At 40.5% G+C, this 12,892-nt stretch overlaps 1 protein-coding gene across 1 annotated transcript in view; it reads left to right on the forward strand.

Moving 5' to 3' along the window:
- The window catches only part of LOC126266676 (protein farnesyltransferase subunit beta), an 85,908-nt gene that overhangs the window by 23,145 nt on the left and 49,871 nt on the right, over window positions 1-12,892 (forward strand). Inside the window, exons 2-4 of the mRNA XM_049971098.1 lie at window positions 5,857-6,000; window positions 12,133-12,245; window positions 12,334-12,459. Of these exons, the coding sequence (XP_049827055.1) occupies window positions 5,857-6,000; window positions 12,133-12,245; window positions 12,334-12,459 (383 nt within the window). The remainder of the gene's footprint in view (window positions 1-5,856; window positions 6,001-12,132; window positions 12,246-12,333; window positions 12,460-12,892) is intronic.

The raw sequence follows: 12,892 nt of genomic DNA on the forward strand, positions 1-12,892 counted from the left end.
TCCATTGTGACTTCCTCTTGATTTTTGACGTACTGATGCCATGAAGTGGTTTACACTGATGGCTCGATGGATGATGGTCACGTCAGCTTCACTTGTGTACTTGGAGGACATATTGAATAGCATTCTTTGCCTGATGATGGCTGCAGTGTTTTCACTGCAGAGCTGGTGCTATATCTTGTACTCTTGAGCACATCCGTTCATGCCCTGGGGAGTTGTTTCTTCTGAGTACTGACTCCTTGAGCAGCCTACAAGCTAGCGACCAGTGCTACCCTCGTCTTCCATAGGTAGCGACCATCCAGGACGCCATCTATGCCCTGGAACGGTCCAGTCGTTCAGTGGTGTTTGTGTGGACGCCAGGACACATGGGAATCCCGGGCAATGAACTTGCTGACAAGCTGGCCAAACAGGCTACATGGAAACTGCTTATAGAGATCGGTATTCCAATAACTGACCTATGTTCATTTTTACACCGAGAGGTTTTTTGACTTTGTGAGACGGAATGGCATAGTCTCAGTACGCACAACAAACTGCGTGCCATTAAGGAGACTAAGAATGTGTGGCAGTCCTGCATGTGGGCCTCTCGCAAGGACTCTGTGGTTATGTCGGCTCCGCATTGGCCACGCTTGGGTGACCCATGGCTACCTCCTGCACCGTGAACTCCTGCCTCAGTGTCGATGCGGTGCCCGGTTAAGTGGCCCAGATTCTGGTGCACTGTCCCACATTGACTGTCCTGCGAAGAAATCTTTGGTTACTGGACTCATTGCCACTAATGTTGTCTGAAACGCCTCTTTGGCTGATTTAGTTTTACGTGTTATTTGCGAGGATGGGTTTTATCATTTAATCAAAGTTTTAGTGCATGTCTTTTTTTCCCCTTTATGTCCTCCTCCCTAGTGCTTTTAGGGTGGAGGTTTTAATGTGTCACATAGTGACTGGCTTCTTTTTATTCTCTTGGTCAGCCAGCCATGGTAATCTATTTTGTCGTTTTAATCTCTTCTACCTGTTTCTTGCGTTTCTGTGGTTTTCTTCTCCCCTTTTGTCCGTGTAAGTGTTTATTGCCCTTCCGTCATTCTTTTGGTATTTTCTTTCTCTCTGTTTTGTGTTGTCAGTCTCGCTTGTTTTATTCTCACCATTGTGAGATTGTTTTATTCAGAACAAGGGACCCGTGACCTAGCAGTTTGATCCTTTCCTCTTCTTTTAAACCAACCAACCAACCAAAACTTTTGGGCTTTGATAGTTAAGAAGCAGTGCAAAGAGAGATGAGGCTGTGGCTCTATCAACAAAGTCAAACATTCTACACTAACAGTATCAACAAATTGGTTTCTTGTTGGCAGAAATGTGTTTGTCATCAGGGTGACTACTTTGAGAAATAAATATGTAGACATGGAAAAATAGAGATTTAGAGTGATGATAACATTTTATTAAGACATGTTCTATACAATGTGAGTTGCAGTAGGAATTTTTATTTGCCAAAATTAGTTTTTAGATTTGTAACCCATCATCAGTTACACAGATGGACAGACAACTGTTGGTACATTGATTTCTACAAGAATGCAACTGTATATATTGTAGCAGAAATATAAATCTACTTACATTATGTACCTAAGTAACAGTGACATGCATGTCAGTGAATACAATAGGATACAACAACTGTTCTTCACATTGTATACTGTTGTCATGTATGTTACTGCTGTTGAATCTGAGAGTGACAATTCTTGGTCACGTTTGACATTACTACCATATGGTGTAAACATGGAACTGACGGGTAAAAGGGATTACATTACCTGTCTTCTGTTATTTTTAAGATTGTATTTATAAACGTCTCTGACATTCAATAATATATGTAAATTACAATCTTTTGACAATAGGCATATGTAGGTAGAATATACGAAAGGTATAAAATTGCAGAATAATCCTACAATAATGTTAAATTAGACAATTTTACATGCAGGACATGACTCTAAAACAAAATTACGTGATTAAAACACTATTGAAGTTTTGTATATACAAAGGTTGGAATGTAAATAGTGGCAACTGCAAAAATATAGGCTCAGTTATTACCACAAGTTTATAGCACCTCACTAAAATTACAGGTATATTAATGCAGTTTACCTTCTCCTGAAAGAAACATAGTGAATGTTTCCTCCTTATAGGATGTCACTATTTTCTTGTGCCACCTCCTGCTTTTAATGTTTTAAAGCAAATGGAGCACCATAATTCACTGCTACCAAACTTTGTAAAATACTTCCAAACTAGGAGTGCTACCATTCTGTAATACAACTGACATTTGAGGTAGGGTTGCCATGTTCAGAAATACAGAAGCTGGGCTCGGCGCTATATTTAACCGGAAATCTTGCCCTAAAAGCTGGTCTGTTTACTTTTAATAGAAATGATCAAGTGGATATTTTCAGTCATATATTACTAAATAATCAATTACAGTCAGTATTCTGTGAGAGCTGCATGTAAATTAAAAAGAAAAACAATCAGTCAACAGCGTCATAATTGGGTGACAAGTTTTTTATTAAACAAAATAAAAGATGATGCATTCTTCTGGGATGGAAATGAAAGATATTCAGTAACTTTGGTCTTTTCAATCAGACTTATAAAGAAATAACAGAGCATTAGTATTTCTCATCTGAACCCCCTTTATAAAGAATATTATTTTTCTTGGAAATAATTATGTGGACAGGATCATTTAAAATTTCACATCATCATCTCTGTGATTTGCAATTTATAGTGGTCTTTTCCATTGGGCATTTATGAAAGGGAACATCCTTTTGACCTTGGCATTTCTCCCTTTAATTGCAAAGTAATATTCTACCAATTTCAATAATTGGTATATCTGTATATCCTTATGGCATATCTCCTAATTCCTCCTTATACTTTTCCCCATGCTCATGTCATTAGCGTGAAACATGCCTTGGGTGTGCGTTCAGTGCTTCATCACTAAAAAGCCTAACAAAAGTTGGACAGGCTGGACTTGTATGTATTTGGCTGGACACGACTATGAAAGTGGGGACACTAGGCTACCTTAGTCCAAAGACAACACAAAGAAACTGCTGCATAAACCAGGTGGGGCAAGTCTTGCACACTGGAGCTACACACCTACCATCTAATAGCCGATGCCACACAGCAACACGTATGTTATTCTCTCTGCAATGCTGTACCGATTCGTGTCATGTCTGTTGTTAGTTTCTAACTGTAGGTGGTGTTATTGTAATAGTGCTGATTGCTTTTTCCAATTCCTGTAATCAGGATTTCAAAGCAAAGGAAATTTTACAAATGTCCATTACTTGCTTTTTAAAAAAAAGGTTTTATTTAAAAGTCAAAAATTTTATCACTGCTGCCAGGGCAAATTGATATGCTATTTTTTTTATGCATCTGTTAGTAAAAAGTGAAAAAAACCTCTTAGAAATGATACCAAACAAATACCGGTTATTCAGAACTAAAATGTTTGTGTCTGTTTTAACCATTCAGTTTTTCTCATCCCTACCACAAACAGGCCATCCTGTTGGGTGTGCCACACACTGACACAATCACCTCCGTGGCCTCTGACAAGTGCCATTGACTATGGGCTACATACAGAATGGCTTGTGTAGAGGGTATGGGGTGGGGAGGGGGGAGGAGGAGGAGAGGATATCTCTGATCTCTGAAGTATTGCACATGTGGACACTATAAACCAGCAGTATGCCTGTGGTGTCTTCGATCAAGAAATATGCTGGGAGAAACTGAAGAATCACAGTACTTTCTAAGTGTTTGCATTATTTTGAATTATTTCTTAGTCTGACAAGGTCTTTTGCTTAATTTTATTTCAGTCTTTAGTAGTTGTACAGACTGGAAGGTGGCTGTTATTGTTTATGTTCCAGACCTGAAGTAAAATATCCAATTGCATAAAACATGTATTTGATTCTGATGTTCTCTTGATTCATCCTAAGATATATGGAGATCATTACTAAGTGATGGCCATGGCTAATTGATTTGGCTTTCACTTCACCTATCTGAATTGAGGTATTGCTTTTTTTTTAAAAAGATTTATCATAAAACTATCAAACTGGAGCATGCGACATGTTTGATAAATTCACTCGAAAGTGCAAATGTCATCCCATTTGATAGATTTATGACTGTTAATGGATTTAGCCTCTTAATGAGTCACCATCAGAAACAGAATATTGTTATGTAAATAACATATGAAGTAGTCATGATCATGCCTACTCATTAGTAGGCACGACAATTGATTTTAAGTGGCCACAATGTGTGCTAGATAATGACTTAACATGTTACTTCCATATAAGATGATGCTGGGTCTGATGATGCTTCATTAGTTTAGATACAGGTTAACTGTCATTACTCGACAAAAAGCATTCGAGACATATGTCAAATGAAATTTGTGTTGGTAATTTAAATTTACTAGAGCAAAGCCAAGGGCCAATATAATTTGTTTGTGGAAATAGTTTGTCTACCTCAAGTAATGTACAAGGTGGTTATAATTATAATTAAACTTTCGCCACTTGAGTCAGTGTAGGTGGGAAACTACATACCATATGGATACCCAACTTTGTAGGAATGATGTTCAGACTGTGTGCTGCAGAGTTGCGTTGTTAGTTGTGTTAGTGTCATGACACCCATTAGGCACAGGTACTGGTACAGTAACGTATGGTTGAAACACAAGTATAAGTGTGCATTCCAGTTGTAGATAGTCAACATGGGTCTGGGCAAGGTGAGCTTGTAAAGCTATTTTATCAGAACAACCACCAATATCTTATGAAAGTGACACATTGTCTTTCTCTAGCAATACACTTCATGAGTATCAAAGCATTAAAGGAATACGGAGAAGTCCTCCTTCAGCACCGAGCATGAAGAAAATGATTCGGAAGTTCAACAGATGATGAACTAGCGGTTTGGGGATTGCTCCTAGGAGAGGTTGACAGCCAGTTGCGTAACAAATTGCTGAAGAAGTTATTGTTGCCATGGTTGAGAATGCAATTTGCACTCTTCAAGCAGTGCTGTCTCATGATAGCTGAACATTCGCTGGTCCACAATTTGAAAAGTGCTGCAAGCAGTTGTGAAAGACTATATGTAAAAACTTCCAAGATGTCATCAATGCAGATAGTTGTCACATTGAGCAACATTTGTAACCTGGAAGGTAAACAATGTTACTCTCTCACGTGGAAACAAAATGTGTTTCTTTCAATTGGCTTATTTGTTATTTCTCTACCACATGTCCTTACAAGTGTTTCCAACTTTTTGGGGGGTGGGGGTGGGGGGGCGGTTGACCAGAACTATCAGATAGTGAAAATTTAATTATAATCATCTTGTATTCCGTGGTCCTATTGTGTTAAGTATTTTTGAGCTTTCTGTTCTGCACAATAACATTGAATGTTATTGTAATGGCATAGTTATCGATTAAGTTGATAGTACCACCCGGTTTTACTTTCATGTTGGTGTTTGAGAGGTAAAGTACCACACTATGAATCCAAAGGTTTTGGGCTCAATCCAGGTGAGTTGAGTCCTAATAGTTATGTAATCATAACTTTGCACTTCTGTCACCCATGGCAATGTTAGCTGATGCGAAAAATGCAGAGTTGTACCGTGGCTGAGTGTCAACATTACACTGTTGCCTCTTCTATAAATAGCCGGATCAGTTCAAAAGTCGGAGGAAGGCAATGTGTGGTGTTCAAACCAACCTTAGGGCAGATGATAGTTTTACCTGTGATTTCTTTGCTATTTTCATTGTGATGTATACACTCTCATTTCAGTAGCCTCCAGTAACATTCCACATGCTATTGGCGCATTGCTTATGTATTTTTAAAAGTGTAATTGTATATTATTGAAGCTAATGCACCTTATGTCTGCTTCCAGCAAAAGGTTGAAGAATCAATTGAAGACCTTTATGATACCTTCTCAAAGATAGCAGAGTCAGATGCTGATGCTCCTTTGTTACTTAGAAGACAACATGAACATTTCCTCAGAACTTTATTGCGCCGTTTACCAAAAGCCTACCAAGTAAGATATTTGTTCATTATTTTGAATTTTAGTAACTAATTATTGCTTCTAGATTGAAAAACCATGTGACATAAATGGATTTCATTTGAAATAATTATTGGGAAATATGTACTTTTGCTAGTACGTTTCAGGCTAGTTCTTATACTCCAGAAATCTATGTAATATTTCATTTTGTCAAGTTAAATGGATATTCTGAACTTGTTCAGATTTGGCCAGCTTGGGTTATTGGATTTTGAATGCAGTGCAATTAAATAATGGAGTGTTTACTGTAAAATACTCTATTGACATTTTAATCAGTTGAGGAAGCAGTCTTATTAGTCAGCATTATTTGTTAGAATGTTTGAATGGGAAATCAAAACCACAACAGTATTAATACAACAAAAACACTCCTATACTGAAGAAATAGGTAAATAAACAGTGAAGCTTGCAATACTATTGGCAACAAAGCATTTATCATTTTGGACCAACCTTTTCCATAGAAATTTTGCTGTATCCTCTCTCACAACCCTCTGTCAGGTTCAGTGAAGACTGTGAGAAGTGGCACGAGGGAGTAGACACATGTTTATACTCTGATGGACTAAAATATTATGACCACTGTTCACTAAAAGATAGAATGTCTCCTGGAGTTGTGGGCATGTGACTCAGTAAGGAAAGTATAAAAACAGAGCAGAGACAAATGGAGTATCATTCGGGATGCCATAGTCTACAAATAGAGAAATCCACCGACATAAGCGACTTTGTCAAAGGTCAAATTGTTATGGCCTGTCATCTGGCAATGAGCATCTCAGAAAGTGTGAAGCTGTTTGCATGCTACTGTCATGAACATCTGTGGAAAGTTGTTCAATGATGGTGAAACGATGAATAGACAAGAAGGTGGTGTGCATCCACACCTCATCACAGAAAGTGGAGATTTGATGCTTGCTCATTGTGTAAAGCAGGTTAGGCAGCAATCTGTGGCAGATCTGACAACTTAGTTCAAAACTAGTACATCCACAAGTGTTTCAGGGCACGCTGTTCAGCACACATTATTGAACTTAGGACTGTGCATTAGATGACCCCTATGTGATCCCTTGTTGATCCAATAATAATTAAAGTGGGCATGGGATCATTGAGATAGAACAGTGTATCAATGAAAATCTGTCACTTGGTCAGATGAATCATGTGTCTTGTTACACTAAGTTGATAGTCATGTCCAGATATGCTGTCACTAAGTAAACTGCTGCCTGAAATATACACATGGTCATTTATTTAGGGTGGTGGGGGCAATATTATGCCTATTCACCTCGGCTTCCATTGGATGTCTAGTAGTAATCAAAGACAGCATAACAGCTGTGCAGTATGTGAACATAATTATGGACCACCCACATCCCTTCATGCTTAGCGTCTTCCTTGATGGTGACGGCATCTTCTATCAAGATAAGTGTGTGTATGACAAAAACATAATCACATTGCAGTAGCTTGAGGAGCATAATACCGAACTTGTATTGATGTCTTGGCCACAAGATTTATGTGATCTTAGCTCAGTGGAACACAACTGGGAAACTATCAGGTACCGCTCTGCACCCACAAACCTCTGGCCTGTAATTCTACAGAAATGTTCTAGACATCTGGTGCCTCATACCCCAAGAAACCCACCAAGGGGTGGTTGAATGCATGTCACTCATCATTGTTTCTGTAGTGTTGTCCAAAAGCCGACCAACATACTGAAACTGGAATTCGCACATATCTACCTGCTTTCCCATATTCATGTTCCAGGTGAACTATCAGGAGAAGGCAGTCAGAACAGATCTTCATTGTGCTATTAGCTGTTTTACATACCTGCAAACATCACAAGATTTACCTACTCACTTTGCGGGAGTAGAACTTACCAGAGTTGATTTGATAGAAAATGGTGTAATCTCATGCCAAGGATTAGCTCTATTATAAGGGATCTCAGCCTTCGTTTGGTGCCTGCTGATTTGTGATTTTCTTTAAAGTGGCTTGAGAATTATTCAGCACTTGATGTCGACCTGATGACTGTGCAGTGTGCAGTTTAGTCTCAGTGCATGGTGAGACAACTTTTTCTAATAATATGCAACACAAACTGCATTAGGACTCTGAGACACAGTAACAGGATCTCAGGCTGTTTGATTTATACCAGAATATGCTGGTCCATGGCCACAGATGAATGGAGGCCACAAAGGGGTGGCAGGGGGGAAACACACCACCTGCACCAGGAACAACATTGTGACCAACCCTGCCACCTGTCTGATGGGAAGACTGCTGCAGATGCAAGTCATTCGCATGATTGGTCTGGTGCTCCCGATTACAAACAATTGTCGATCATAGTGGCCCACCATGGCACCCAATAGCCATCCCTGGTGCTGGTCGAAAAACCAGGCCCAAATGGCAGTCTTGGGAGGGAAAACATGGAAGGCCATGATGCTCTGGACCGTGCAACTTAAGGCACATTAAATCGAAATCATCCCATGAATGGTGCCTGTGTAAATGTTCTGGTAGACTGTGCTCATTGACAGGCATCACCCAGTATGTGATGCCTGTATGTATGCACTCGAGCATGCGTTGTGGGAAAAGGTACACATGGACGTATTCTGTTGGGTCTTGAACAAAGCATTCCACCTCCAAGTTAGATCCCTGATGAAACGAGAGGTGGTCAGATGCTGGATACTGGTGTGAGATGCATTTTTTAATGTACACCATGCCAGATCTGTATGCTGGATACACACCCAAAGAGACATTCTCCGGCCAACCCATCTGGGTAACCAAAATGATTTTCAGAAAAAGTGAGTTGGCAGCCATGGCTGCCATGACCTGTTATGCTGTTAATGGAAAATCCAACAAGGTTGGGTGCCAAGGCATCATCCATCATCCTATGTGCAGACGAGAGCCTTTTGCCGATCAGACTAGGGGTTGTGCTCCAACGGCAGCTGCAGTTGTGCATCAACATTTGAATGCTGGGTGGTGGAGCATTAACAAATGTCGTAGCATTAATTACTGAGGAAGAGGGCCTACCTCTACAATCTGTGGACAGTCCTATCTGGTTGCTTGGAACGAGGGCCAAATATGGAAACCAGCGGCTTGTCTTCGGTAATGAGGAGGAACCTTGTACCATACAGGAAAATATGAGCTGTTTTAATTCCAAAAACAATAGCCAGTGCCTTTTGTCCATTTGTGGAAAATTACATTGTGCTGCAGAAAGTATCTTTGATGCAAAAGTGATTTGCTGTTCACTACCACCAGTATTCCAATTGGGCAGAACTATACGAGTACCATACTGGGGCACATCACCGTCGATGGTTGATGATTGACCTGGCATAAAAGAAGCCAGTCAGGGAGCAGAGCACAGACAGTGCGTGAGGGACTGAAAAGATTGTTGACAACCCATAGACCAGACAAATTTAACATCCTTTTGTCAAAGTTAGTTAAGAGGATGGCAGATGTGGACGATCTGGGGAATGAACTTGGCATAATATGAAATTTTGCAAAGAAAAAAAGGGGAGGGGAGAGAGAGAGAGAGAGAGAGAGAGAGAGAGAGAGAGAGAGAGAGAGAGAGAGAGAGAGAGAGAGGGGGGGGGGGGGGGGGAGAGAGAGTGTGGAGCCCCTCCATGGTCTTGGACAATGGCTTTGATGTGGTTGTCCATAGGGATGAGACCTTATTTGCTGAGCATGTGTCCCGAAAGATGCCCCTTCAAGCAGGTTTCATAAATGCTTCTCTTGGGTAGAGCCCATAACCCAGATGTCATCAAGGTAGTTTATGGAACAAAGAATGTTCTGAATCACCTGCTCTAAATACTGTTAATAAATTTGTCACAGACAAGATTCCAACTGGTCAAGAGCAAAGTACCAAGAAAGTTAGTGAAGTTGCATCCAATTGCAATTGCAGTTCAGTGTGTGAAAAATAGTGGCCGCTCGACAACATTACCAACAATTCCTGTGGCCCCAGAATTGGGTACATTGTATGTTGACTGTGTTTACCACATGGTGCTGCTGGGCTTCTGAATGACCACCAAAGAGGTGGCTCACTGACTAGATGATATAGGAGAAACATTGCCCTGATCCTACCAGTATTGCAATTTGGCATTTACCTTGGTGTGCATAGAGATGGAATGCGTAAAGGAGGGGTGGGGGGAATGAAATTTAGGCACCACTGACATGTACCTCGAAATATTCTTCCCAGTCTAAGGTATTCTCAGATAACTGGTCGTATGACCATAATAATAAGGCCAAAACTTAAGAGGCTTTACCAAATGAACTTCAGCTACTTGAAAGCCAAAAAGAGAAAAAAAGGTTAACCCAAAAATATTTTGCACCAATGTAGAAGTGGGAAGAATATCTGGGAAACAGCATGGGGCCCTGGGGCTGGTTTACCATACACTCCTCATTGTACCACCTGCTGCTATAAGATCATGAGATTTCGCAATTTGACCAACATGAGCTAAAGAGGGTTTAGTCAAGATAAATGCCCTAGTTTAGACCACAGGATAGGGTGGTAACCAGATGATCACATTGCAAATTAGTGAGTCTGCATGTGAGGACGTGAGGTAGCACATTTGGGGTCACTTAAAACGGCACTTGCACGAGGGACCCTGCAAGGTGATCCAGGCCTCATACCACTGCCTGAGGCACTTGTACTGGTTGAACTGCAACGGCACTGCCACCTAATGGATTTGATATCTGAAATACTGCATAACCAACACACACAGCTTTTCAAAGGGGCACTTCTTGGGATCAGTGGAGAGCTTTAAATTTTGCAGACCTTCGTCTAACGCCTTACTGCTGGGCAATAGCAAGATGCCTTTTTCAGCTGGATTGACAATACACCTTAGCTGGCAGAGCCGCAAGAACAAGAACAGGTAATTTTACTACCTTTCTGCAGTCTCATTAAAACAGGCAAGTGATGTCAGGAGACAGAAAAGAAAACTGCACAGCAGGTGCCTGGTCCACCACCTGCATGGTGTGGGCGCAAAGCAATTCCATATTCTGGTTTAGCAGCATCCAAATCTGTTCATAGTACTACTGCTTCTTCTTCTTCTTCTTCTTCTTCTTCTTCTGCAGGTGCATTGTAGAGATAGTGGGTCCACAATGAACCAAAATTAACAGTATGAAAAGGAAAGTAAAAAAGTGAAGCATCACATGTCTAAGAACATCCTTTGTTGCGCCACTTTATCTGCACAGGCATGACAACACTGTTAGCACAAGGTTCTGTAAGGCTTAATGGTTGGTTGGTTTGTGGGGGTTAAAGGGACCAGACTGCTACGGTCATCGGTCCCTTATATGGCTTAATGGTGTCTTGATAATAAGCCGGGGAACAGAACCCTGCAGGGGGAAATGGAAACTCGCTTTGCAAGTCAATCTGCAGGGAAGCAGAAAATCCGAAACAGGGTGGAGACGTGCATGGGAATGTACACAACACACAGCATGAGCAGACAGCTGACAACAAGGAGCTCAAAGAAGTGGCATGAGGCACAAGGCGACTGTTGAACTCATGTTAGAACTGCTAAGATTGGCCTGCTGTTGTCCAGTTGTAAACACTTTTGTCAGTGGGTCTGCTCATATAATGCATTGTATGCCCCACCCCCATAACAGTTGTCCACACTAGTCCACTGCATTATCAGTGCCAGATCATCTGACCGGTGCATTGTTATAAGCTAACTTAGCTATCCTTTTACTGGGACTTGTGTATGTTTTTAATTTAGATGTCAGGGTGTTAAGAGTTTGTGGTACATAATTTTTTTGAAAGGAAGAATCAAGGAACTGACTTGATGCTTACCTAGAGCAGTTCTGTGAAAACTGATGGCAGATTTATATTAGGATTGTTGCTATTAAAATAACATTCCACATTATTATTATTTTTATGTACTGATCCTTAACATTTCTGCGCTTCGAGCAGCTTGAAGTATGTGAAAACAAATAAAGTAAACTGCAGTGTTTGATGGTAAATGCTTTGAAGCTGTGGTTATTCTGTTTGAGATTTTCATAAGCTATGATTATTCTGTTTGAGATTTTCATCAATGAAAGAATTCTGTGTTATTCCTGTAAAATCAAGTAATATTTGAGATTGTTTTCTCTGCATTTTCACAAAAAACTAATTGTTTATTATGTGAATGCATCAAGAGTTTTCTTGTATTGCAGTGTCTGGATTCCAGCAGACCATGGCTCTGTTATTGGATTTTGCACTCTCTTGAACTTCTGGAGTTAACTCTAGAGCCAGATTTTATCTCTAGTATTGCACAGTTCCTTGCAAGGTGGTATGAAAACTAACAACATTTAAAGTAGATATGTTGTTTTATTTCACTATTGTACAGTATATAAGCCAGTATTATCATATTGCAGATGTCAGTGTCCCGATGGAGGGTTTGGCGGTGGTCCAGGGCAGTATGCACATCTTGCAACCACATATGCAGCTGTTAATGCATTATGTACGCTTGGGACAGAAGAAGCGTTCCGTGTCATTGATAGGTAATATCCAATTTCATGGTAGCGTTTGTAAAGGTCAAAGTTTTGAAGAAAGCTCTACAGTTCAGAGAGGAAGGGAAAATTTATCTTCAGTTTTGAACTTACGTGTGTACTCGGTGCTGGAGTAGATGTGTGGTTCACTAGTCTTGGTTGCAGTCTTCCTTTCCAATCTACAGATTTATATGGGAACATGTGCACAGTTCTGTATGTGCCATAATGTTCCTACCTTAAATGTTGCAATATACATGTACAATTCATTATGATAAAGAACAAATCTGTTAATGCTGTGCAGTGCTGATTGTAATTTGTCTCATTATTGGAGCGCCGGCCATGGTGGCTGTGCGGTTCTAGGCGCTCCAGTCCGGAGCCGCGCTGCTGCTACGGTCGCAGGTTAGAATCCTGCCTCGGGCATGGGTGTGTGTGATGTCCTTAGGTT

Source organism: Schistocerca gregaria, chromosome 4, assembly GCF_023897955.1.
Source record: "Schistocerca gregaria isolate iqSchGreg1 chromosome 4, iqSchGreg1.2, whole genome shotgun sequence".
NCBI classification, from domain to species: Eukaryota; Metazoa; Arthropoda; class Insecta; order Orthoptera; family Acrididae; genus Schistocerca; species Schistocerca gregaria.